General features: G+C 39.6%; 1 protein-coding gene across 3 annotated transcripts in view; it reads right to left on the bottom strand.

Moving 5' to 3' along the window:
• Positions 1-293: 293 nt before the first annotated feature.
• LOC126199359 (protein yippee-like 2) overlaps positions 294-24,691 on the bottom strand; it is a 671,041-nt gene continuing 646,643 nt past the window's right edge. For all 3 annotated transcript variants that reach the window (XM_049936229.1, XM_049936249.1, XM_049936239.1), the window contains exons 5-7: positions 15,183-15,226; positions 11,566-11,674; positions 294-2,523 (exon numbers count right to left, since the gene is read on the bottom strand). In XM_049936229.1, the coding sequence (XP_049792186.1) occupies positions 2,434-2,523; positions 11,566-11,674; positions 15,183-15,226 (243 nt within the window). In that variant the 3' untranslated portion in view covers positions 294-2,433. The remainder of the gene's footprint in view (positions 2,524-11,565; positions 11,675-15,182; positions 15,227-24,691) is intronic.

Genomic DNA, 24,691 nt, shown 5'->3' with positions numbered 1-24,691 from the left:
TTACCAGAACTTGCCACTATTTTGCAGGAAGAATGGTACAAGATATCCTTCAAAACCACAAAGGATCTAGGTTTATCCATCCCAAGACAACTAGCAGATGTTTTGATTGGCAGTGGGTTTTGCACACTGTACAAAGTACGGTAATATGTGGTGTTTTTGGTGTTCCCATATTTTTGTCCAACCCCTGTATAACTGTGCAGTCAAAACAAAATTGGTAAATGTGTTGACGTTCACCAACTGGGAACCTGTAATGGAAAATTCAATTGTGAAACAAGTATTAATAAAACACTTCAGATTTTGTAACTGAGATTGCTCTTTAATTTATTTCATTTAGTTTTCTGGTTAGATTACCAGTTTTAAAGAGTTAGAATCTAGAACATAGCATTTGATACATACAAAATATAACATTTGTGTACAGATATTTCTGAATAATATTCTCACATTTATACTATATAAGGGAATCCTAGGAAAATGTAATTGTGAAAATACAAATATACTAACAGAAAGTCATTTCGATCACACACAATCCTACTCTTTATCCAGCATTATAAGTAAATCAGAAAATAATGTTTAGTGACACAATTTTGTATTGTAAGAAAATGTAGAATATGTATGCATGTAGTTCAGCCCTATATCATCTTGTGCAAATTCCGAAAGAAAAAAGAAATTAGGAATACAAGTACCAGTATATAAAACTAAAAATATCACCTAAGACAGTTCTCACATTTACACACAGGTATCTTAGTTTCTAGACATATCAAATTTAAAAACTCCAATGATGCACATGCTAATTTGCTTCCTAATGAAAGTGGATAGCACTACTATTTTTTGCAGATTTAGCATATTGATTATAAAATTAACTTACCACTAATACATAAAAATATGGCATGTTTTGTTATAAAACTATTCAAACTGAAAATACTATGAACTGAATGTATAAAAAATTATCAAGGAAAAAACATACATTATGTGGTCATTAATATCAAATTCAATCACATTTATTTCTGCCTTTGTTTATGCAGTCTACACATTGGTACACACATGGAGCAAATAATTCACAGATAAAATGATTATCACATGTTACAGTATCAAAGACACTGAAAAACTGTTCCACATATATCACTTGCACTGTTAGGACAAAAAGAAAATAATTGGTACTGACATCACCAAAATTCCATGGATGGATATATTACACATTTTTTCTGCTCCTTTACGTTTTAGAAAAAAATTCAAAGAAACAAAATGTTCCATTCATCTGACAATGTCAACATGAAATTGGTAGAAAGAAAATATTCGAATGATGAAGTTCAAAGTGTAAGTGTTTTCACTGTATTCTGGAAAGATGATATCTACCCCTGAACTACCTCCAAATTAAACATGTGAGGACTGAAAAAAAAAAAGAGGACATAAAGAAAAACAAAAATTCGTACAAATACTATCTAATACAAGGGAAATAATAATGAATGCACAGACTGAAAGACTAGACTGGGTTACCAAAAAGAGTTGTGATGGCAATTTCTCTTTTCTGCAGCAAAGTGAGACATGATTATTCAAATTATTATAAGCTTTTTAAACTGAATTTTCTTCCTTAAGTACACTTAAGTCTAAAGTGTCAAAAAAAGCTCACAGCATTCATCAACCAAACTCTCCAATAACTGTATAAATTAATCAAGATCACTCTGATGCAAATAAAAGATAAGACTGCCACCACTTATCACATCAAGCTAAACTTGCAATGGTAAAGTCCACAACTGCGTATCTGGAGAAAACATTATCAGTAAGCAAATTGTCAGACTTAATTCACACAAACTGAAAAGCAGTTTCTGCCTCAGCACTACAGCCGAGCGTGCAGTCAGTGGCCATTGCCTCACCTGGCACACAGTAAGTACATAATATAACTTTTCAGATCTCTGCAGATGCATGAGACTCCGCTTCCTTCTGCCGCCAGGTACCCAATAGATAAAACAACGTGGACTTCACTTTGCGTCCATAGGTCTAATACCAACTCCCACATTTAATGCTTTCTTTTATAGATATAAAAACAATGAACAGTGCAAACTAAGCATAGAAATCTGTAACTTATCTCTAGAGCCTGTTCATCAAGTAACACATATCTTATAATTGTCTCTGTCGATGTCGAATGCACATTCTTGTAACGTATATTTACTTTTACTTTCTTCTTCATTAAGACCAAGAAGAGCGCTTCTGTTCCTTTCAGTACACTCTCTTTGCTAACACCACTGGGTGCAGGCACACATGTGTGGAGTCTTGTGTGTTACCACACAATGTCATGGTTCATTTCCTTCACTGGTTCTATTCTTCTGGTTTTCAACACAAATTAAATTCTCACAATACAGAAGATCATCCAAGCATGCATGCAGTGTGGGACAATCTGGGAGCCTCCCATGAGGCAACATTGGGCTAAACTGTTGTTCAATCCCAACCATTTTCTTTTATCATGTGAGCCAACTCGATGATGTATTTGCCTTCCTTATACTTCTGGCTTGATTCAAAAGCATGTTCCTGGAACACAAAAACAAAAAGATAATGCAAAACAACTTATTATGTATTTGTATTGTTCTAGGATGTGCAGTTGTTCATGGAATGTTTTGTAAATGACTGTACCCAGCAATACAAACACCAAAAGCAATACAAACAACTGATTCACTGGAGAAGCTTAAGATCACACAAAACCTTACACGATATAGCCATTATTACAAGGCATGTAATATAAGTTATAACAGCAAATGCATTTCACTTGCCACTATCATTATCTTGCTGCATTTCTGCAAACTAAAATGAACTTTAATAATGAGGTGACATTTTCTGCCCTTTATCAAGTGTGCTGTGGATCATGTAAGGCATGCCTCATGTAAATTACACATGTTTATTCAATTTTCATATGAGAAACCCAGCATTGTGTTCATCCAAAGTCGCAATTCCAGTGAAACTCAATTACAAGAGATAAAATTATGTTTACTGATGACTGCAATATTATAGCCACTGAAAGAATAAGAGATCTCCTTGCAGTGAAAGTATATGAAACCCTCACAAAAGTTTACAATAATGCTACACTGGACATAAAACAAATGCCATAAATTTCAGTTTGAACAGGAAAAAAATGACACCAGAAATTTAAATGTAGTTGGTATTTGCATAGCATACACTAAAGTTATAGAAATATGTAATTATAATCAGTTGAAAAAGTTTGAACACGAAAGTTACTCACAAACAGAAGAAGATCAGAATTAGATACTCTTGAAGTTGTCATCAGTGATTAACAGCCAACGCCTACAGGTAAGTTCTATTGGTATTTTAACTCAGTTCTTAGCAATGGAATGCTTTTCTGCACAAAACGTCAGTACTGTTTTCAGACTACAGAAAAGGGAAATTAGGAAAACAACAAAATACAGTAATGATCCTCACTGTAAGGACCAGTTCAGGTCACAAGAGATTTTTTAATTATACCATGCTGCCACACTCCCCAATTAGTTATGCACATTTAAAAAATCTTTCTAACTACTGAACAAATAGTGCATGTCCAAGGAACAGGATCTACAGCATACTTGCATTTACCAAGAAACTCAAAATAGTGTTTACTGCTATCGAATAATACTGTTCAACACAAAATTATTCAAGAGGGTCGGAGAGATTAACGAAACAAATCTATTTAAAAAGACAGATGAAAAGTACACATCAAGCAATACATTCTATTGAGTGAAGGACGGACAGTGTGTGCAATAAAGGATACAATGACTTTAAAATTAAAGAACACGAAAACAAAAATTGATGGAAGAATGCAACGAACAGTATTTTATCACAGACGCCATAAAAATTTTACACAGAAAAAAAAGCTGATAACAGATGGCACTGTATGCTGTATAGTTCAAATGTCCACCACTAGCAGTAGAGAAATAGCACAAATGAACAACAAAATATGACACGACATTTCTTAATGCCTCAAGGGAAAATGCCAAACATAAATGATTGAGTTTTTCCAGTATGATGGGACAGTTACAGCAGACAGTGTCTTTCAATGTGTCCCACAAAAAATAGTCACAAGGAGTCACATCTGGTGAATATGGAGCCCAATCCACATGTCCACCAGTAAATTCAGGAAAATTCAAAGCAATGATTCTACTCCTGAAGTACAGTATTAATCAAAAACACAAAACATCTGTTCAGTGTGATGTGACTGAACCTCATCTTACTTGCACCTGTCTGGTCGATCTTCCCCTGCTTGCTGTGTATTAACAAACTGTTCCAAAACTGCAATGTAGAGTTCATTAGTTTTCGATTCCCAAACAAAGAAAGGGTTGATAATGCTTCTGTTGCACACCACGAGACTAACAGTAACTTCGGGAGAATGCAGCGGTTTTGCTTCACACTAACGGGAACTAAAAAATTGTCATTTTTGCTTAGTCACAAATCCATTCAGCTGGAAATGGGCTCCTTGTGCAAAGCAGATGCAACCAACATCAAATCCTTCATTATCAATCATTCTGAGAATTTGGTTCACAATCTCGTTTGTTACACTGCCGGTATGTGTGTGAACTAATGGATCTTGAATGAAAATATGTGTAGACAGTTTCTCAGTATTGCTTGGATGCTAGAACACTTCAAATCAGTCCCTGCTACAGTTCTTCATACAGATTTCCTGGGATGTAGCTGAACAGGTCCAGAGATTGTGGGGACATTTTCAGGAGCAAATATAGTTGGCCTGAGACCATTATTTCTCACTGTATTGTCAGCCACGGTGCCCAATTGTTCACATTGTTTATTTGCATCATGTCCTTTTCAAACATTAAATTGTGTTTGCATCTCGTTGCCGTAATGCTAAATTCGAATCAATGATATTCCAGTATAAGCAACAGCTGCTGCTGTGTAAGAGCATAAGAGTACATGAATACCCTAACTTTCGACACCTTACATATTTATTGGTTATTTTCCTATGAATGCTGTTGATCGTGACAGATATGCTGCAATCTGAAAGATACAGCACTTAAATCTGCTGCACCAGTGCTCCTCTAGGCTCTGTGAAACTTTGTGTCAGAGTCGTGAGCACACCTACATTTGTGCAGTGAGCACACCTACATTTGTGCATGTTTTAAGGAGCTTCTGTGCATGCAAAACTCACATGACGTAACTGCCTTATGGATCAAATACATAAGGTTTTGATAAACAACATGCATGGTTTATGATGTGCCCTTGCCACACAACTAGGATTTCACATCAATGCTACCAGGTGGTAGCATTGTGGCAGACTTTTATGGTCCAAGCTTAACAAGTATAACATCGAGCATATTTACATAGCCACAGCATCATGGTTAAGTGGTCACTGCCGAGCAGAGGGGCAGTGTTCAAAACTCCCTCAAACCAATTTTTTTATTTATTTCTTTTACAAAATTATTAACTGCCCACTTGGTCACTGAAATGTTTGTTCTCTTTCTACAGTCTTGGCAACTGTCATACTACACATTAGCTATGGAATATGAGTCATGTGGTAAGAATACATTACTTCGCAAGTAAATGTGTTGAACACTGAGAGCAGGCGAGATACCACAAAGAATTATAATACTTATAAGGAAGAAGGTAACAAAAAAACTTTAATTAGAAGAACAGCAAAAAGAGGAATAAAACCAAAGGTATCTTGAAGAAGAGATTAAAAAGATGAATAACACAAAAGATTAATTGAGTATGAGACAGCTGCTGTGAAAGAAAAGAAAGAGGAACGACTATCTCAGGAGGCATGAGAAAAAATTATCTTCCTAACTTCAGCTAAACCGAGAAAAGTACTAAGTAAAAAAATTAAAGGCTATGGTATGCTTCAGGGTGTGGAAATCATGATGGTAGGAAGAGGAGCGAGAGAAAAGGAGTTTGAAACCATTCAGAAAAATCTTGAGAAAAGAAAATCTAGTATGAGTAATGCATTATTTAATATGATTCCCGAAAAACAGTAATCCAAAAATATTTTGTTCACCTTTTTCCAGTAATGAAGTGCAGAATGTCACTAGTTTTAAAAATGTTACTTGTTTGTGAGTTGTAATTACAAATTTTGAATTACCCATACTGAATTAGCAATATATATATATATATATATATATATATATATATATATATATATATATATAAACAAAGATGATCTGACTTACCAAACGAAAGCGCTGGCACGTCGATAGACACACAAACAAACACAAACATACACACAAAATTCAAGCTTTCGCAACAAACTGTTGCCTCATCAGGAAAGAGGGAAGGAGAGCGAAAGACGAAAGGATGTGGGTTTTAAGGGAGAGGGTAAGGAGTCATTCCAATCCCGGGAGCGGAAAGACTTACCTTAGGGGGAAAAAAGGACAGGTATACACTCGCGCACACACACACATATCCATCCACACATATACAGACACAAGCAGACATATTTAAAGACAACGGGTTCGGGCAGAGATGTCAGTCGTGGCGGAAGTGAAGAGGCAAAGATGATGATGAATGACAGTTGAGGTATGAGTGGCGGCAACTTGAAATTAGCGGAGATTGAGGCCTGGTGGGTAACGGGAAGAGAGGATATATTGAAGAGCAAGTTCCCATCTCTGGAGTTCGGATAGGTTGGTGTTGGTGGGAAGTATCCAGATAACCCGGACGGTGTAACACTGTGCCAAGATGTGCTGGCCGTGCACCAAGGCATGTTTAGCCACAGGGTGATCCTCATTACCAACAAACACTGTCTGCCTGTGTCCATTCATGTGAATGGACAGTTTGTTGCTGGTCATTCCCACATAGAATGCATCACGGTGTAGGCAGGTCAGTTGGTAAATCACGTGGGTGCTTTCACATGTGGCTCTGCCTTTGATCGTGTACACCTTCCGGGTTACAGGACTGGAGTAGGTGGTGGTGGGAGGGTGCATGGGACAGGTTTTACACCGGGGACGGTTACAAGGATAGGAGCCAGAGGGTAGGGAAGGTGGTTTGGGGATTTCAACCTCTTAGTTCATCTGCTTGTGTCTGTATATGTGTGGATGGATATGTGTGTGTCTGCGAGTGTATACCTGTCCTTTTTTCCCCCTAAGGTAAGTCTTTCCGCTCCCGGGATTGGAATGACTCCTTACCCTCTCCCTTAAAACCCACATCCTTTCGTCTTTCCCTCTCCTTCCCCTCTTTCCTGATGAGGCAACAGTTTGTTGCGAAAGCTTGAATTCTGTGTGTGTGTTTGTGTGTTTATCGACCTGCCAGCGCTTTCGTTCGGTAAGTCACATCATCTTTGTATATATATATTTTCTGCAGTCAGCTTCAAATGTCAGTTCTCTAAACTTTCACAACAGTATTCCACAAAATTATAATTTTATTCCCTCTAGAAAATCACCTTTTAAAAATATTTTATCATCTTTTACTCATTTCTCATACCTATTTCAAGTTGCATCATTGCTCCTCACCCTGCTTGTGCCAAAGAAATGTTGTTAACAGAATTAATTTCTGACCTTTGCATCGAAGGATTCCTCCGCACTATCTGAAATTACAAGATTTAATAACAGCAATCTCTAGCCTGGATGAAGCACTAAACCACAAAACTGAAGTTGTGTGTGTCTTACAGTATGTATCTCCCACAATAGATGACAGGTTCAGTGCAAATAGTAAATAATCCAGATATATTCATGTTAATACATGTAATATCTTCCCTAGTATTTATCCCTTTGTACAGTGTCTGCTGTTTTTTATAATTTGGGAAATTTATTTTTATTTTAATGCTGTGGCCAAATGTCATTATCTTCACCACAGTCTCCAGTTAACTGAAGGGTTAAAGCAATGTGAAATGGTACTAGCACTTCAGGACGGCAGTACGGAAGGTGAATAGTCAACTTCTATTTATTGGGAGAATTTTAAGAAAGTCTGGCTCATCTATAAAGGAGACTGTGTATACAACAATAGTGTAACCCATTCTTAAGTACTGCTTGAGAGTTTGGCAACCCCACTAGCGGTAGGTTTGACCAGAAGATGCTTTGTGAACTCAAATGGCAATCCCTGGAGGGATGGCAGTTTTATGGAACACTATTGGGAAAGTTTAGAGCACTGACACTTGAAGCCGACTGCAGAACAATTCTGCACTGCAAACATATATTTTGCGTAAGCATAATGAAGACAAAATACGAAGAATTATGACTTGTCTGGAGGCATGTAGACAGTCATTTCCCCCTTGCTCTGTTTGCTAGTGGAACAGGTAAGGGAATGATTAGTAATGTTACAAGCCCTCTGCCATGCACCATATCATGGCTTGTCAAGTATGTATGTATGTATGATGTATGTATGTATGTATGTATGTAAAAGGGACAGAAGTTCAGTGTGCCATCAGTCTGCAAATTGCGTAAACTTTGTCGAGTTTGTAATCATATTTTAACTGTTTGTTCCTTGTAATTTATGAAGTGGCAATTGGGGAACAGCCCCCAACATTTGCCTTAAGGAATGTGAGAAACCACCTAAAAATCACAGACAAGCTGCTCAGTATACCAGATCAACAATCCTTAAACCACACTGTGGATTTGATCTGGGCCTGGTGTACACCTCTTTATCACAGGTTAGCATGCTGCACATTAACCCACACAAGCAGGTCTCCTAATACTCAAAATATACCCACAATAAAAGCTATGTGCTTGGTAATAGCTAATCATAAACCAGAAGCTCATTGAGCAAGTGCAATAACAAAGTTTGCTGATGAAAAATTTCATTCACCTCCAAGTTTACTCCATCAATTTCTCTGAAACTATGTTTCCCTTAATAATTTATAGAAAACTGAAGTTTAAGAAAGGAAAATGTACGTTACCACAGAGGCACTTGGCTAATGAAGATACAGTAATTAGATAACAACTATTCTGGTTACAAAGCCCATTTATCTTTAGTGTGCTTCAATATTACTTACAGGATGATTCAATTATGATGTTACAAATTTTCAGGGATGCTAGAGAAGGGTAAATGTATCAATCAGAGGTAAGGGAGCTTGGCCTGGAAATGAGCGCGCCAAATGTCCAACATGATGGAGCTCCATCTCATTTTGGACTGCAGGTTTGTGAATGCCTGAATCAGGCACTCCATGAAAAGCCTGAATAGAGGATATGCAGAGGAAGTCCTGTTTAATGGCCAACATATTCACCTGATCTCATCCCACTTGCTTCTTCTTGTGTGCCCAAGTGAAACGTTTTGTCTATGAGTTACCTATTGAGACTGAATAGGATCATCTGGCAAGAATTCTCTCTGCCAGTGACACAATTTGCTGTTGGTTGAATTATTAGAAAGGGGATGACAAAACTCTGTGTGATGATTCCAAGCCCATATTGATGCTGGGGGATGCCATTTTGAACAACTGTTGTAAATATGAGAGCTTGTGAAATTGTGCAGGGACATCAAATTCGCTGTTAATGTACCACGGACTTAGGATTTTCAGTTTCTCTGACATTGAACATATGTGCCGTTACTAGTCCATCAAGAAGGGAAATTATCTGAGGGTACTAGGGTATTCAGTGGGAATTATGTATGTCATGATCAGAGTTCAACAGTAGGGGGCCTTCAGTTTGAGCACTGTGTGAGGCTAAGGTGGAACTTGAGTCAAGGTGTGCTTGCTTGTGTAGTGCTTGCTTGTGTAAATGTGTGTACATTTTCCTTTCTGTAGAAGATTCACGGCAAAAACTATGTGTAACAGTCTTTTCATTGTGTCTGCCTGCAACTCAATGTGACACCTTCACGTGAGTAGAAATCTGTCCTTTGCATAATACTGTTAATATTACGAAAATGATAGATCGCTACTCACCATATGGAGGCAGTGTGGGGTCACGGACAGGCACAATGAAGAGACTGATAAATGATTAATCTTTTGGGTAAAAGGTCTCCTACAGATGGACGGATAACAAACACACACACACACACACACACACACACACACACACACACACACACACACAGTCTCGTCACAGGGTACAGAGATAGTGGTGATGGGTATGCAAGTTTTGCTTGAGCAAATATGTGTGTGTGTGTGTGTGTGTGTGTGTGTGTGTGTGTGTGTGTGTGTGCGCGCGCGCGCGCGCGCGCACGCACGCACGCAACTTCTGAAGGAGGCCTTTTTGGCTGAAGGCTAAAACACTTAACAGAATTTTCATTGCACCTCTCTGCAACTCAATGCCGCCTCTATGTGGTGAGTAGCAATATATCCTTTTCATAACACTGCTGTAGCTCCTAAATTATTTACCAATTTTGCATAGCTAAAATTGGTAAATAATTTAGGAGCTACAGCAGTGTTATGAAAAGGATATATTGCTACTCACCACATAGAGGCGGCATTGAGTTGCAGAGAGGTGCAATGAAAATTCTGTTAAATGTTTTAGCCTTCAGCCAAAAAGGCCTCCTTCAGAAGTTGCGCGCGCGCGCACACACACACACACACACACACACACACACACACAGCAGTAAGAGTCAGGTTATACAGAACTGTAGACTGCATAATCAGTGGAATATGACACTGAGTGTTTTTTCAGAATAATGGTGACAGTAATAAGATTTCTGTATTCAGACGGCATTTGTATCCCATTTGTGAAAACCAAGTAAATTACAATACTTTACATGTTTAATAATTATGATGTTTAAGAATTAAATTTACAGTTATGGAATGATTCAGGGAAACTGAATGCAAACACCTGTAGAAAGCAATGCAAGAATGAAACAGTCTGAGGCTCAAACAGGAATACAATTTGATGATGATGATGATGATTATGTTTGGTTTGTTGGGCGCTCAACTGCACGGTCATCAGCGCCCATACAATGTCCCCATTTTTACACAGTCCAATTTGTACACATTTCAGTCCAGCCATTCTCACAAATAATAATGATGATGATGACGATGGAATGACGAGGACAACACAAACACCCAGTTCCCAGGCAGAGAATACAATTTCTTCTAACATGAATTACCAAGATCATTCAGAGTGTAAAAAATAATTTTACCACACCCAGTGCTGATCCCCAAGCACAGCGATGACAAGCATGCCAGTTCACAAACATTGAAGACATTAAACAAATAGTGACATTCTGGGTCAAATCTTTGGCACTACAAGTGTACAACATAGAAACTGAAAAAAATAGTCCCATGCTACAATAAGTGCCTTGACAATTATTGCGACAATATTTAAAAATAGAGCATGGTACTGTAACTTTGTAAATAAAGCTTTACACTAATATCTTTTGTTTTTATTTAGTTATGCCAAAAAGTTCTTTGCTTTCTGGACAACTCTCATACAACCTGTTCTGTTGTCTCATGGCGGAAATGAGAAGCAACATATTGCAGCAAGATGAATTCATAATTAGAATTAAATTTCTGACGATAATGTTATTAACAATGAAAAATTGAAATATGAATATCTGTTATTATTTGCAAATGATGTGCTCAAAAATATACATGCTCTTACTATTACAGTACAGCAAAAGTCTATTTATGAGCTGTCTGTTTTGTCACTTACATTATGATTACTGGAAAATAGCTTTTTCTTTGCAGTCTTTTTTTCTATTAAAAAGATATTAGTTGAATTATCTTACGTATTTCCACCCCAGTGTTGTTTTGCAGCACTCGCAGTATATATCGGCAACAGCATGAAGTCCTGTGAGCAGGACTCTCTCTTCTGCAGGGCCGCATCCCACGTTCACCCTGAACAACAAATGCAAAAGTCAGTTTTGGCACAAAGAGTATTTCATATGTAATCAAACACAAAATTTTCAAAAATAAGTTTTTGTCATCATGATGACTTGCACAGTTTGTTATCAAGACTGGAAACTTCTTTCTTTATACTATGTTGATCACAAGAAATCTCTGTGTACACCCAAGAAGTACAGCTACATTCTCAGTGCATTTCAGTAGTGTGAGTGGTAGAATGTTCACTACTCAGTATATTAACCTGCCTCAAAGGGTCATTTCAAGTTTAGACCATGAACACTATATGTCACTTTATAGCAAGAAAGGTTGTCAGGACAGGAAATAGCCCAGTGGATCTGCATACAATGCAACAACACCATTGAAACTATTCCATTATATTCCAGTATTGTCAGACAGGAAACACTGAACATACATGCCCTGTAGAGGTTGTCTGTGGTCATCAGCAAAAGCTGATGACCTCTACTTCCTAGATGCCTTTAGGAGAGTGTAACAGAACTGCGCGATGCCTGTTTTGATGCAGTTGGGAAGGCTGCGTCAACAAAGATAGTATCCAACTGTTTCCTTACAATTAATTTAGTCTTTAGATCTCCATTATAAATAGCAGTCAAACCCCCTAAAAGTATCGTACATGAAGAAGGTGGGCAAGGTAATGTCAAGAATGTAATTTTGATCAATGGCATCAGGTTCTCTTCAGTAACATCATCTCAGACTTACAGACCCACAGGTTCACCAGATCAATTGTGTTTTGGGCCAGTATCACGTACAGATGTTGGATTCCTCTCAGCTTTATTGAGCATAATTTCAAGGCTGTGCAGTATCGGTATTGGATCCTCTGACCTATATTGGCCACCCTTACAATCAATATTTTGGTGATAGGCTCTCTTTTCAAGATGACAATGCACAAGCATATTATGCCAATATCATGTATACCTTCCTCCAATAGACAGGAAAGAAATGTATGGAATCGCCTGTGACATCTACCAACTGAACACAATTAAGCATGCTTGGAAACAGTTCAAACTTGCAGTGCATCACTGCATGGACCTTCATCACTCATTAGATAACATCAGGAGGACTGCTGTCAAAGAGTGGTAGGATAGGTTCCAGGACTAATGCCTCGAGCAGCTTTTGAATAGTATGCAAGGGAAAATCCGAGCATGATGCAACACACAGGCTGAAGCAGTACAGTACTGAATGTTACACATTAGCAGATTTTGATGTCACTGAGTGCCTTTTGTACAGGATGTGTTTTTTTTATTATTATTTTACAGTAAAGTAATTTTTCAGGTTCGTAAATTGTTCTTTTCGCCTGCTCCTCTTGAGTTTAATCCTACACATATTTGCAGATATGCATGTGGCACAAACCTCTTCCTGAGCAGTTTGTAAGTACATATTTGTAAATGTATCTTCTGCAGAGAACCAACAATAGCACAAATGTACTGGAAAGAGAATAATACTACACTATATAGAATAAAGAAACAGGAAAACTATGTGAAAATTATGGATTAAGACAATGTCACTGCATGAAACAAATGTGATTTACTACAAGGCAGTGACTCAAATATTTAAGCAATGTGGTAAACCTAGACCAAGCAAACAGAACTTTGATGAAAACAGTAAAAATCAGGTAAATCATACATGCAAAGTAATTTCTTTTAATTCAGATGTAAAAGTATCTGGATATCCCTACGTAATGCAGAACTGGCCACTAGGTATCACAAGAGGCAGATCTGACAGTACAAAAGGGAGTGGGGAGTATTTGTTGCCAACAGAAATGCAGTAACAGGAGAATGGGTTGGTCACAAGAGCTCATCACCTGAGTAACATATCCTTCAGAGACAATTCGACCTTTCTAAAGCTGTCCAACTCAACTTTTGATGATTCAACTGGAAGTGGAAATATGAAGGAAGAACCACAGCTAATCAAATTCAGGTACACATCACGAGCTAACAGACAGGGACTGTTAAGCATTGCAGAGTGTTATCATAAAAAATTACACCACATAAGTGAGTCTGGAGTGAGATCAATGTTATGACTCATCCCAAAGATATTTCAAAGTGCTGCCAGTTATCCAGCAAGGTCAATGACTGCACACAGTGAGTTAAAAAGAATGGTATAATAGGTGCGGAGCACCTCATAAGGCACACATTTCTTCAGTCAATGGAAAGCGACACTTGAGGTGGTGTAAAGGGTGATACCATTGGATAGAAAATGATTGTAAATTAGTGATTCGACGTGATGAAACATATGATGGAAGGGTTTTAGCAATTGCCTGTATGGAGGAGGTAGTGTTATGTTATGGCGACATTTTTCGTGGATAGGTTGTGGTCCCATTACTGCACTGAAGAACGTACTAAATACTGAAGGACATAAACACGTCTTACAGCACTGTGTACTGCGTACAGTAGAGGAATACAGTGGAGTCTTATCAGCAACATAAAGCTTCCTGCAATAAAGCAGACAGTGGTTTGTGGAAAATAACATTCCTGAAATGGAATGGCATGCGTAGAATCCAAACGTGAGCCCCATTGAATATGTTTGGGATGAATTATAATGCTGATCTCACTCCAGATCCAGGATCCAACTTCACTACTTTCTCCGATTTCTACTCTTAAGGAGGAATGGGCTGCCATTCCTTCAAAAACTTTCAGACAACTCATTGAAAGTGTCCTCAGCAGAGTTCAAGCCATCATAAAGGTGAAGAATGGATGAAAGCCATATTAATGTTTACTAACAGATGTCCCGACACTTGATCAGATAGTGTATTTACATTGTTACACCTGCATGCAGCTCATTTGACGCAGTGGTGATGATCAAGATACGTCAATGTGCATAAAGCATAACATTTTTAAAATATAAAACAGATTTGAAAAGTATGGAATTAAGTAGGTCGAAGTGTAACAGTTTTAACAACCACAGCTTCTATAAACAATAGTAATTTTCATCATCACTATCAGGCGATAAAACAAAATTTTATTCCAGACAAGACTTCTTGGAATTCATTCAAATATCAGTATATACTGATAATTAGTCTGGACAGCAGCATATCTACAGCAACTATATGAAACGACAATGCTAAAGAAGGAGTTTTGATTTTTTCACCATTTGTGCAGAAAAATGTTATTTTAAAAATACATGTGAAGTATTTTACTCACTATCTTCAATAAAAGCAGGTATCTTGCTTTGTGTTCTTGTGTAATGTTTGACCAATTCTCTTTCACACTTTTTCATGTTAGAGTTGTGCGTTTCATTTTAATGAATTGTATCCCGGAGCTTACCCTGTTATAGGCAACTATTGAAACATTGTCAAGCTTGCACTTTACAGAAGGATGTACTGAAGTGTAATACTAAACTGCATATCGGAATAATATGAAATACCTACTTTGTCTCTACTGTCCTGCACAGTTCAGCTTCAAGTATTGATTATCTGACTTTTTCAATATTACTCTGCTTAAAAGTATTTTTAGAAACACAAAGACTCAATCATTTCATCTTTACTTACACAGAATTGAAGAGGTAAGCCCTTCCTTGGCTGCCCTGGAAGGACTGCAACAGAAATAATTTGTCCAAGTCAAGCCAGTTAAATCACATTTGCTGTCTATAGAAGTGATGAATAAATCACCTTTTTATGACACATACTTTACAGAAACAAAGCTTTGTAGTACCACCTTTCTACTCTACCACAGTAGAAACACTGTTATTGAAAACTTAACTCCTTGTTTGGAAATTATAGGATTAACTTATTCAGTGTAGTAGTACTTAACGTTTGCATTCGTTTGCCCCAAGTTTCAACAAATAATTACACACTATCAGTGAACCATTTGATAAATGACACCACTCAACAACACAGTGACAATGCAAACAGGAAGTAAAGAAGAATGAATGCTCTAATTTACTTGAACAGAAGCAACAGTCCGCAATTCACCAGAGATTATTTAAGCTAGAAATAAACAGTTTAAATAAGACAAAACTGAATGCTTCAGGAAGAATTCCTTGCTGTAAATTCCCCTACCTGTAATCCACAGCCGCACAGTCTGAGGCACTACATGTTACAGATTACAAGGCCCCTCTCACCCGAGGTTCGAGTCCTCCCTCAGGCACGGGTGTGTGTGGTGTTCTTATCATAAGTTAGTTTAACTTGGTTTAAGTAGTGTGTAAGTCTAGGGATCGATGAACTCATCACTTTGGTCCCTTAGGAATTCACACACATTTGAACATTTTTTTTTTATAATCCACATAAAACTGTAATCAAGGATCTAAGAGTGAGACTGCAAAGTGATTTAATGATTGTGATTCTATCTTGTCAGTCCATTTACCATAACAGATATCACACAAAGAATGGTGATATATATTTAATACCACTACAGAAGAAAATTACACACCCATACACCCCTTACAAAAAGATGAACGTCATCTCAGAATAGTCACATAAGAACTTCAGATGTATTCATGGAAGAACACTGAAACTACTCTACAAATTTAATCTGTGCCAGATCCAGACTCAAAAGTGGATCCCTGCTTTCTACAAATGAAGCATTTACTATCTGAGCTATGCAGATAACTTATGACCTGGTCCAACACTTAATTCTATATCTCTCCTAATGTCTTCCTAGTCTCAAAGATCTTGGCAGACTAGCACTCTGGGCGAAAGGATTCAGTATAGAATGTTTTAGCTATTGTCTAGAAGTTGTTTACTGCATTGATCAATCAAACCTCACTATTTGTGTCATTGCACACAAAAAGAACATGAAGGAATTATCCGAATGGGAGAGAAAACAGCAGATGGAATTCACCTGTACAGACAAACAAATGATTATAATTTCACAAAAATTGGAAAATTTATTAAAGAGAAAGAGCTTCCCACATTGAGGAAGTCAATAATGCACTGCTCCACCTCTGATCCTTATGCAAGCAGTTAATCAGCAAGACACTGATTGACAAGAGTTGTTGGATGTTCTCAAGAGAGATATTGTGCCAAAGTATGTCCAATTCGTGTGTTAGGTTATCAAAATCCTCAGCTAGCTGGAAGGCCTTGCTCATAATGCTCCAAATGATCCACTTCAGCCAAGTTAGTATCGAGAAAGAGTCCATTGGTGTAGGGAGAATTTTGGTTGGGGTCAGTAACAATGGTCCACAGTGATGTTCTCTGATGAATCCTGCTTCACTGTGGTAAATGATTCTTGCCACCAGTTAGTGTGGAGACATGTTACATACCACAGAATGTTCATGAACATCATCAGTATGGCCTGCACGTTATATTGTGGACAGGCATCATACACAATGGTTGAACACTGCTGCATAGCTTTGTGCAAGGTATCATTACAGCACAGTGGTGTTGCAGGGGGATTACTCTGGATGATGTCCATCTGCCTAGAGGTGCAGTAGGCCCAGAGTGTTTGTTGATGACAATGCCCACTTACACAGGACTGCTGCAGTATCCAACACACTTGAAAGTGAAGATATTGAACATACGGAATGGTCTGCGTACTACCCAGAACTAAACCCTATAGCACATGCCTGGGATGCTCTGGGCAGACATGTTTCTCAATGAATACCCCATCCCCAAACCGTGCAAAAACTGAAAACCAAGTTGAGAGGGGAGTGGGACAATATCCCCGAAAACTGTGTGCCGGACCGAGCCTCGAACTCAGGACCTTTGCCTATTGTGGGCAAGTGCTCTACCAAATGAGCTACCCAAGCACGACTCATGCCCCATCCTCACAGCTGTAATTCTGCCGGTACCTCATCTCCTACATTCCAAACTTCACAGAAGCTCTCCTGAGTCTCGGTCTGACACACAGTTTTAATCTGCCAGGAAGTTTCATATCAGTGCACACTCCGCTGTAGAGTGAAAATGTCATTCTATAAATATCCGCCCCCCCCCCCCCAAGTTTAACAGTTTGGTTGACAGGATGACAAGCAGTGTATTAGCTACAGGCAACACAAATTTCTGCTTTGCTTTCTTCATGCTTTCTATATGTATCAGTTGTCTTTGTTAGCAAATTTTCATCGTATCTTCTCACACACTCACATAAATATTTCCGAATAGTTTTGTTTGCTTCACCATAGTCTATCATGTTACTGTTCGAGGCAACTGGAATAGATTACTTCAGTGATATTTTGTTTTCTTCTACTTTCTTTGAAGCAGCACAGTTGTTTGATGTTTATGTATCAGTTTCTAAGGGCTGCACGACCTCTACTTTCTAAGATGCTGAACTTCTTGCTTAATTTAGCCTGATAAGCCTCTCTGTTCTTAAATAAATTCACATAATGTACATTTCTCAGTTCCTACTGGGAGAATTAGTTTTTTAGATTCTTATCTATGTCTACAGTTGGGACGACGTTCCCTGCTTTATTTCCTTGTTTGTTGACTTCGGTGTCCAAATACTGCATTGCTACACTGGCTGAAAAATGGGTTGTGGAAATAGAACACTAACTAGAATGAGATATGTAGGAGACGAGATACTGGCAGAAGTAAAGTTGAGAGTACCGGGCGTGAGTCGTACTTCGGTAGCTCAGATGGTAGAGCACTTGCCCGCGAAAGGCAGAGGTCCCGAGTTCGAGTCTCGGCATAATCTGCCATAGCCAGCAGGTGCATACAGTTATATGGCCAATGCAATTTTTGATTGACCGAGTAGCAGATTACAAAATGTGCCAGGAAAGGGAGTAAATAATCTCACAACGAGAATGAGATCATCACTCTGCAGAGGAGTGTGCGCCGATATGAAACTTCCTGGCAGATTAAAACTGTGTGCCGGACCGAGACTCGAACTCGGGACCTTTGCCTTTCGCAGGCAAGTGCTCTACGCCCCGTCCTGACAGCTTCACTTCTGCCAGTACCTCGTCTACGGCAAGGTCCCGAGTTCGAGTCTCGGTCCGGCACACAGTTTTAATCTGCCAGGAAGTTTCAATCTTACAACAGTTTGTGATATGTCTAGCACAGAAAAGATCATAATACGGTCTTGGTGTTTATGGAGAACCAGAAGTCTACTGTAAATAATGTTCCGTGGCTTACTGCTTTCTGCATCTATGTAGAGATTTCTGGCTCTAAATACAAGTAAGCAGTCAACCTTGAGCAGCCTGTATGAAAAACATGGGGTGCCCAGATGAATACCTGCCACTTTTAACATTTATCCTCCTTCTGTGTGGGGCGCTCAACTGCGCGGTCACCAGTGCCTGCACAACGTCCTAATTTTTACGCAGTCCAATGTTTACAAAATTTAATTGAGCCACTGTCAAGAATGATGATGATTAAATGATGAGGACAACACAAACACCCAATTCCCAGGCAGAGAAAATCTGGGAATCAAACCTAGGACCCCATGATCCAGAGGCAGCAATGCTAGCCACTAGACCACGAGCTGCGGCAAACATTTATCCTTGAATCTTATTTAAATGATCCTTATAGTATCACAACCCAATACACTTCCGAAACGTTCTACATGCTGCGAAATAGTTTCATGCGCATACATCACATTTTTACGGAATTTAGTGACGATTTTGTCCTACAGGAATATTTCTGTTGTCCTAGATTTACGTACGTTGTTATTTCATTTGTCAAAACAATTAAAAACTAATCTCTTCGCTAAACTGAGTGCATTCATTTGATAGTTAACTTTTATAAATTTTTTTGGCACGTTACTGACCCCACGGGAACAGCAGTCACGCTGACCATACAACGGGAACAGTTTTTTTTTTTCTCCCCAGAATAAAAGGTAGCCTACGTGTTAATTCAAGATACAGGCTTTCTCAATGCCAAAGTCCATCTAAATCCGTCCAGGCGTTTCAGCGGGACTGTGCAACAAACATACTCACAAACCAAGTTTCTCATTTATGATATACTCGTACAATACTGAATCACACATACTTTTTTCATTTGCACGATCATACCCCAACATTATTCCGTTAAGAACTGTTCCATTAATTTAAAAAAATGGCTACGTTAACACAGGAGGCTAAAAACTATTCTTAAAACAAGATCTGTGTACCATGTGCATAGCCATTTCTACATCTGGATGAAATTACAAAAAAGTCGGCACAGATCCCCCCTCCCCCGCCCCTTCCTGGTGCGGCTTCATGTCACGGTCGGGAAAAACACGGCTAAATTATCTGTGTTCGGAAACACCACGGTTGACAATCGGAAGGCCCACGACACCGCAGCAGCAGTGTCGCTCACCCGCGGGTGTCTGCGTCGCAGTCCTGGGTTCGATGCGGCTGCGCTATCGACCAGGGTGCAGTGCGCCACAGCCCGAGCTCGCCACTGTTCCCCAGCCATTAGCGCAGCAGGGCCAGAAATAGCGCCGCTCTGGCGGAAGCAGTTAAGAAAAGTATCTGCTAGACCCCGCGAAACCTTGGCGAGCTGCCGCGACTCCCTGCTGGATTCTCTCTATGGCCATCTGCCGAACTCTCAATTGTCAGTGTCTGGCCTCATCTGCGTCAAGTGCACTCACCAGAGCCGCGTTGTCGTTTTACAGACTTCTCGCCTTAATCTGGGGATGAAGTCCTAAGTCAGGATATTTTGTGCTAATTAACTAGCAAAAAAAGAATTTTCAAATTAAACACCTACAACGCACCATTTACGGATTAATTCAGCAAAAAAATTTACAGTACAACATACGATTTAATGAATAATGATTTTTAAAATAATTGAAATCATGAAGTATTCAATACGATATACTAACATCGTTATGAAACACAAATTAGTTGTAAGACAGGTAATTGTAAGTAATTTACAGGGGGCAGATGTGGACTCAAGGTAGAAAATTAAAGAGATGTAACCTGGCAAACTGAAAGAACCAGAGGTTTTCGAGAATTTCAGAGGGAGCATTTGGCAACGCTGGAGTGAAACATGGGAAGATATTATGATAGAAGACGAATGGTTAGGTTTGACAGATGAAATTTTGACGGAAGGTAGGATCACATAGGTAGAAAGACAAGGCGTAGTAGAAATCCCTGGTAACGCAGAAGATATAGAATTTAACCGGCGAAAGGAGACAACATAAAAACGAAGCAGGCAAAAGGTAATACAGACGACTTAAAAGAATGGGACTAGCACAAAGTGTTAAGTTGGAAATGTAGGAACACAGAAGGCCATACTCATCCTACCGGCTTACCCTACAAGACAGATTCAAGAAAGGCAAACATACGTTTATAGCATTTGTAAATTTAGGAAAAAATGGACTACACTGTTTGAAATTTTGAAGGTAGGAGGGATAAAATGTAGGTAGCGAAAGCTTATTTTTATAACTTGTACAGAAACCACTCCGCAGTTGAGAGTCGAAGGGGATGAAACGGAGTTGGGAGGGAAGTGTTGTAGCTTATTCGCAATGCTGTTCAATCTGTACATAGAACAAATTGTGAACGAAATGAAGATGATATTTGGAAAAGAAATTAAAGCTCAGGGAGAAGAAACAAGTACTTTATGGTTTGCCATGATATTGTAATTCTGTATGAGACGATAAAGGACTTGCATGAGCATTTGAACTGAATAGGTGGTGTCTTGAAAAGTTATTATAAAATAAAAACCAACAAAAGTAAAACAAGTGTAATGGAGTGTAGTCGAACTAAATGAGGTGATGTTCGGAGGAATATATCATGAGACTGGAGTAGTAGATGAGTTTCGCTATTTGGGCAATTAAATTAATTGTTGATGGGCGAATTAGAGAGAATGTAAAATGTAGGCTGTCGACTGAAGAAAAGCGTTTCTGAAACGGGAAATTTATAAACGTGTAGGAGAAATTTTGTTGTTAGGGAGTCTTTTGTGAAGGTATTTTTGTGGAGTGTAACTCTGTATGGAAGTGAAATGCGGACGATAAGCTGTTCAAAGAAGATGAGAACAGAAGTGTTTGCAAAGCGCTGCTACAGAAGAATGATGAAGATTAATTAGGTGGGTAGATCGAGTAACAAATGAAGAGGTACTGAATCGAATTGGGAAAAAAAAAGAAATTTATGGTATAAGTTGAGTAGAAGAATGGATCGGTTGATAGGACACATCCTGAGGTATCAAGGAATTATAATTAGGTAACGGAAGGAAGCGTGGGGTAAGAATTGCAAGGAGAGATCAACGCTTGAATAATGACAGCAGGTTCAAATGGGTGTAGGTTGCAGTATTTACGCAGAGATGAAGACGCTTGCGCAGGACTTCAGATACGAAACTACAATAACAAAAGCCAATATTTTTTCAAAAATTGGGATTTAAGTTCCTGCAAAGTCTGATATTTCAATTTAAAAAATTACATGTTGCAAGTGTTAGCTGAAAGTTCGTTAAGCAAACACAAGACAATAAGAGGAATGTACCAATCAAAATTTACACGTATTTAATTTAAATATAAACCTTTCCCATATAACTAGCCCGAAAATGAACATTTTAAATAATCTTACTGGCTAATTGGATTGCACGTACAATTCATTCTGATAAAACTATATGACTTATCTTCATAATGCAGTTGTCTCATCGCTTTGAATACCGGGCGAAGACAAAACGTCGAACCTATCTTCTAGCAACAAGGTTCAAAGCGTTTTCTTCGTCAGTTTCAGTTTTGAAAATGACCTTTTTCAAATGCTGTTTGTGATCGATCATAAGTGTCAGGCACACACTTAGAGCTATCACGATCTTAAAACAGACTTTCACTTGTTGTGGGTACTGACTTTAAAGACGTGAAGTATGAAAGAAATCATTGGTTTTCCAAGATATCGAACGCATTTGAAACTGCCAGAATTCCATTACCCATTCTTTTAAAATTCCTTTGCCATTTTACAAATTGAAGTCCCATATCTTTCGCTGAGCTCCACTGGGAATACGACACTTGGGATCGCGAGATATAAAACGTGAATGCTGAATTGATTCGTATCAGATGTCCACTGAAAAATTCAGCAGAAGAAGCCAATACAAAATAATGGCGTTTTCGTTTTTTTTTTTAACAATTATGAGGGGGCCCTGAATGTAGTACTAAAAAAGGTTTTCTTCTTTCTAGGTTGCAGGCTTGAGGTAGCCTGCGTCTAACTAAACGAAGCCGTGGTTCTAACAAATTACAATCGGTATGTGAGGCGGCAGTGCAGGAAGTAACGACCTACTGCGCATTCCCGCCATGCAGACTGATGTCTGGCTCCTGTCCAAGGTCGAGTGGTTTCCTCGACGTTTTGTTTCACAGTTTGTGCTTGCCAGTTGAAACATTTTACTATTGTGCTGTCTATGAGGCTAGAGGTGTTCAACAGCGGGGGAGAGGTGGAGGGGGTGAGGCGGAGGGAGAGGAGGGGGAGGGATGAGGAGGGGTGAAGGGGAGGAGGGGAAAGAGGGAGGGATGTGGAAGGGAGAAGGGGAGGAGGGGAAAGTGGGAGGGATGAGGAAGGGCGAGGGGGAGGAGGGGAAAGGGGGAGGGGCGAGGGGGAGGAGGGGAAAGGGGGAGGTCGCGGAGAAGGGTGAAGGCTTGGGGGAAGGCAAAGGAGGCCAGCAACAACTCATGCCAGTTTCGGGGTGAATGGCGAAGTACACTGTCCCGTCGGAGGTTCGAGTCCTCCCTCGGGCGTGTGTGTGTGTGTGTGTGTGTGTGTGTGTGTGTGTGTGTGTGTCCTTAGCGTAAGTTAGTTTTAGTTAGATTAAGTGGTGAGTAAGCCTAGGGACGATGACCTCAGCAGTTAAGTCCCATAGTACTTTATCACAAGTTCCCTACCGCACAAGTTCCCCTACCGCACAAGTTCCCTACCGCACTGCGTGACAAAAAAAGTGAAGCATCCACAAGACATGGTCGCATTTCTGCGTAACATCGTACACGCACACACCATCGCCGGTTAAGTAAATGATTTGGAGTTGCAATTGTCTGTATAGGGTAGTAAAGCTACCAGAGCTCATTAGTACTGTTCACGTTTTGTGTTGTTCCCAATCCTGATGGGGGTATATGGGGCGTGAACACAGTCACGTGTTCAGTGAGCATCGTAAAGAAAGCGGAGACGCCTCGTATTCCGCTGAGAAAAGGTTATCAGCGCTATGGGTCTCCATTCAGCCAGATGGCCGAATCGTACAACATCCCGATTTGTGAGACAGTGCCCCGATGTTAGACAGCGTGAGAACATGGCAGCAGGCATAGTCGTCCTCAAGGTTCCAGCTGACCAAGTCTGCTACCACAGGATTGCCGTATTGTGCACCATGCACATCGTAACCCTTTCACATCTCCGTCCGCCGTCCTAGAATGAGTAATGGGCTCCCTTGAACATTCTGTGTCATCCTGAACCATCGGTCGCAGATTAGCAGCAGCCGGAATAGGGAATTATCCTGCCATTGCCCGGCTGCCGTCAACAACAACACAAATAGCTGTGTCTGGCGTGGTGCCATGACTGGGAAGCACGGAATGCTGATGAATGGCTTTTCACTGAGTTCAGCGATTAATCACAGGTCCGCACGACCCCGGATAACCGTCGTCGGTGGGCGTGGCTGAGACGTGGGAAGATTTCCCCTCCTTCCAATGTTTTGAAGAGGCACAGTGTTGTTGCTTGCGGCATCACAGTGTAGGATATGTCTTCAGGTCAGGGAAGTCTGACGGTCAACAGCATATAACTGGCATCCTGAGCCTCGCGTGTTACCTCTCTTCCGATTGTATCGAGCTGCCATTTTCAAGAGGACAATGATCGTCCACGCGTGGTACTTGTAATTATGATCTATCTGCGTGATGTTGAGGCATTTCCGCTGTCAACAAGATCCCCAGATCTGTCCCCAATAACACGGACGTCACCTCCATCCCAGGGCCAGTATCAAGGATATCAAACACGAGTTACAACAGTTGTTGGCCAACTTCCCTCAGGACAGGATAGAACAGCTTTATGGCGCCTTTCCCAACTGAATCAGCGCATGTGTTATAGTGGAAATGGAAGTTTACGGAATGTAAACCTTCCCTACTGGATGTACACCATCACTAAAATGGTCAGCGAGAGCTTATCATAAACTGAGAAAAACACATCCCCTATTGAAGGTGAACAATCACGCTATTCGGCTAGGGAACGTGTGCAGTAGCATTTTAT

This window comes from Schistocerca nitens, chromosome 1 (genome assembly GCF_023898315.1).
Source record: "Schistocerca nitens isolate TAMUIC-IGC-003100 chromosome 1, iqSchNite1.1, whole genome shotgun sequence".
Classification (NCBI taxonomy): Eukaryota; Metazoa; Arthropoda; class Insecta; order Orthoptera; family Acrididae; genus Schistocerca; species Schistocerca nitens.
Note: the sequence above shows the minus strand (reverse complement) of the source record. Positions and strands in the feature narration are given on the sequence as shown.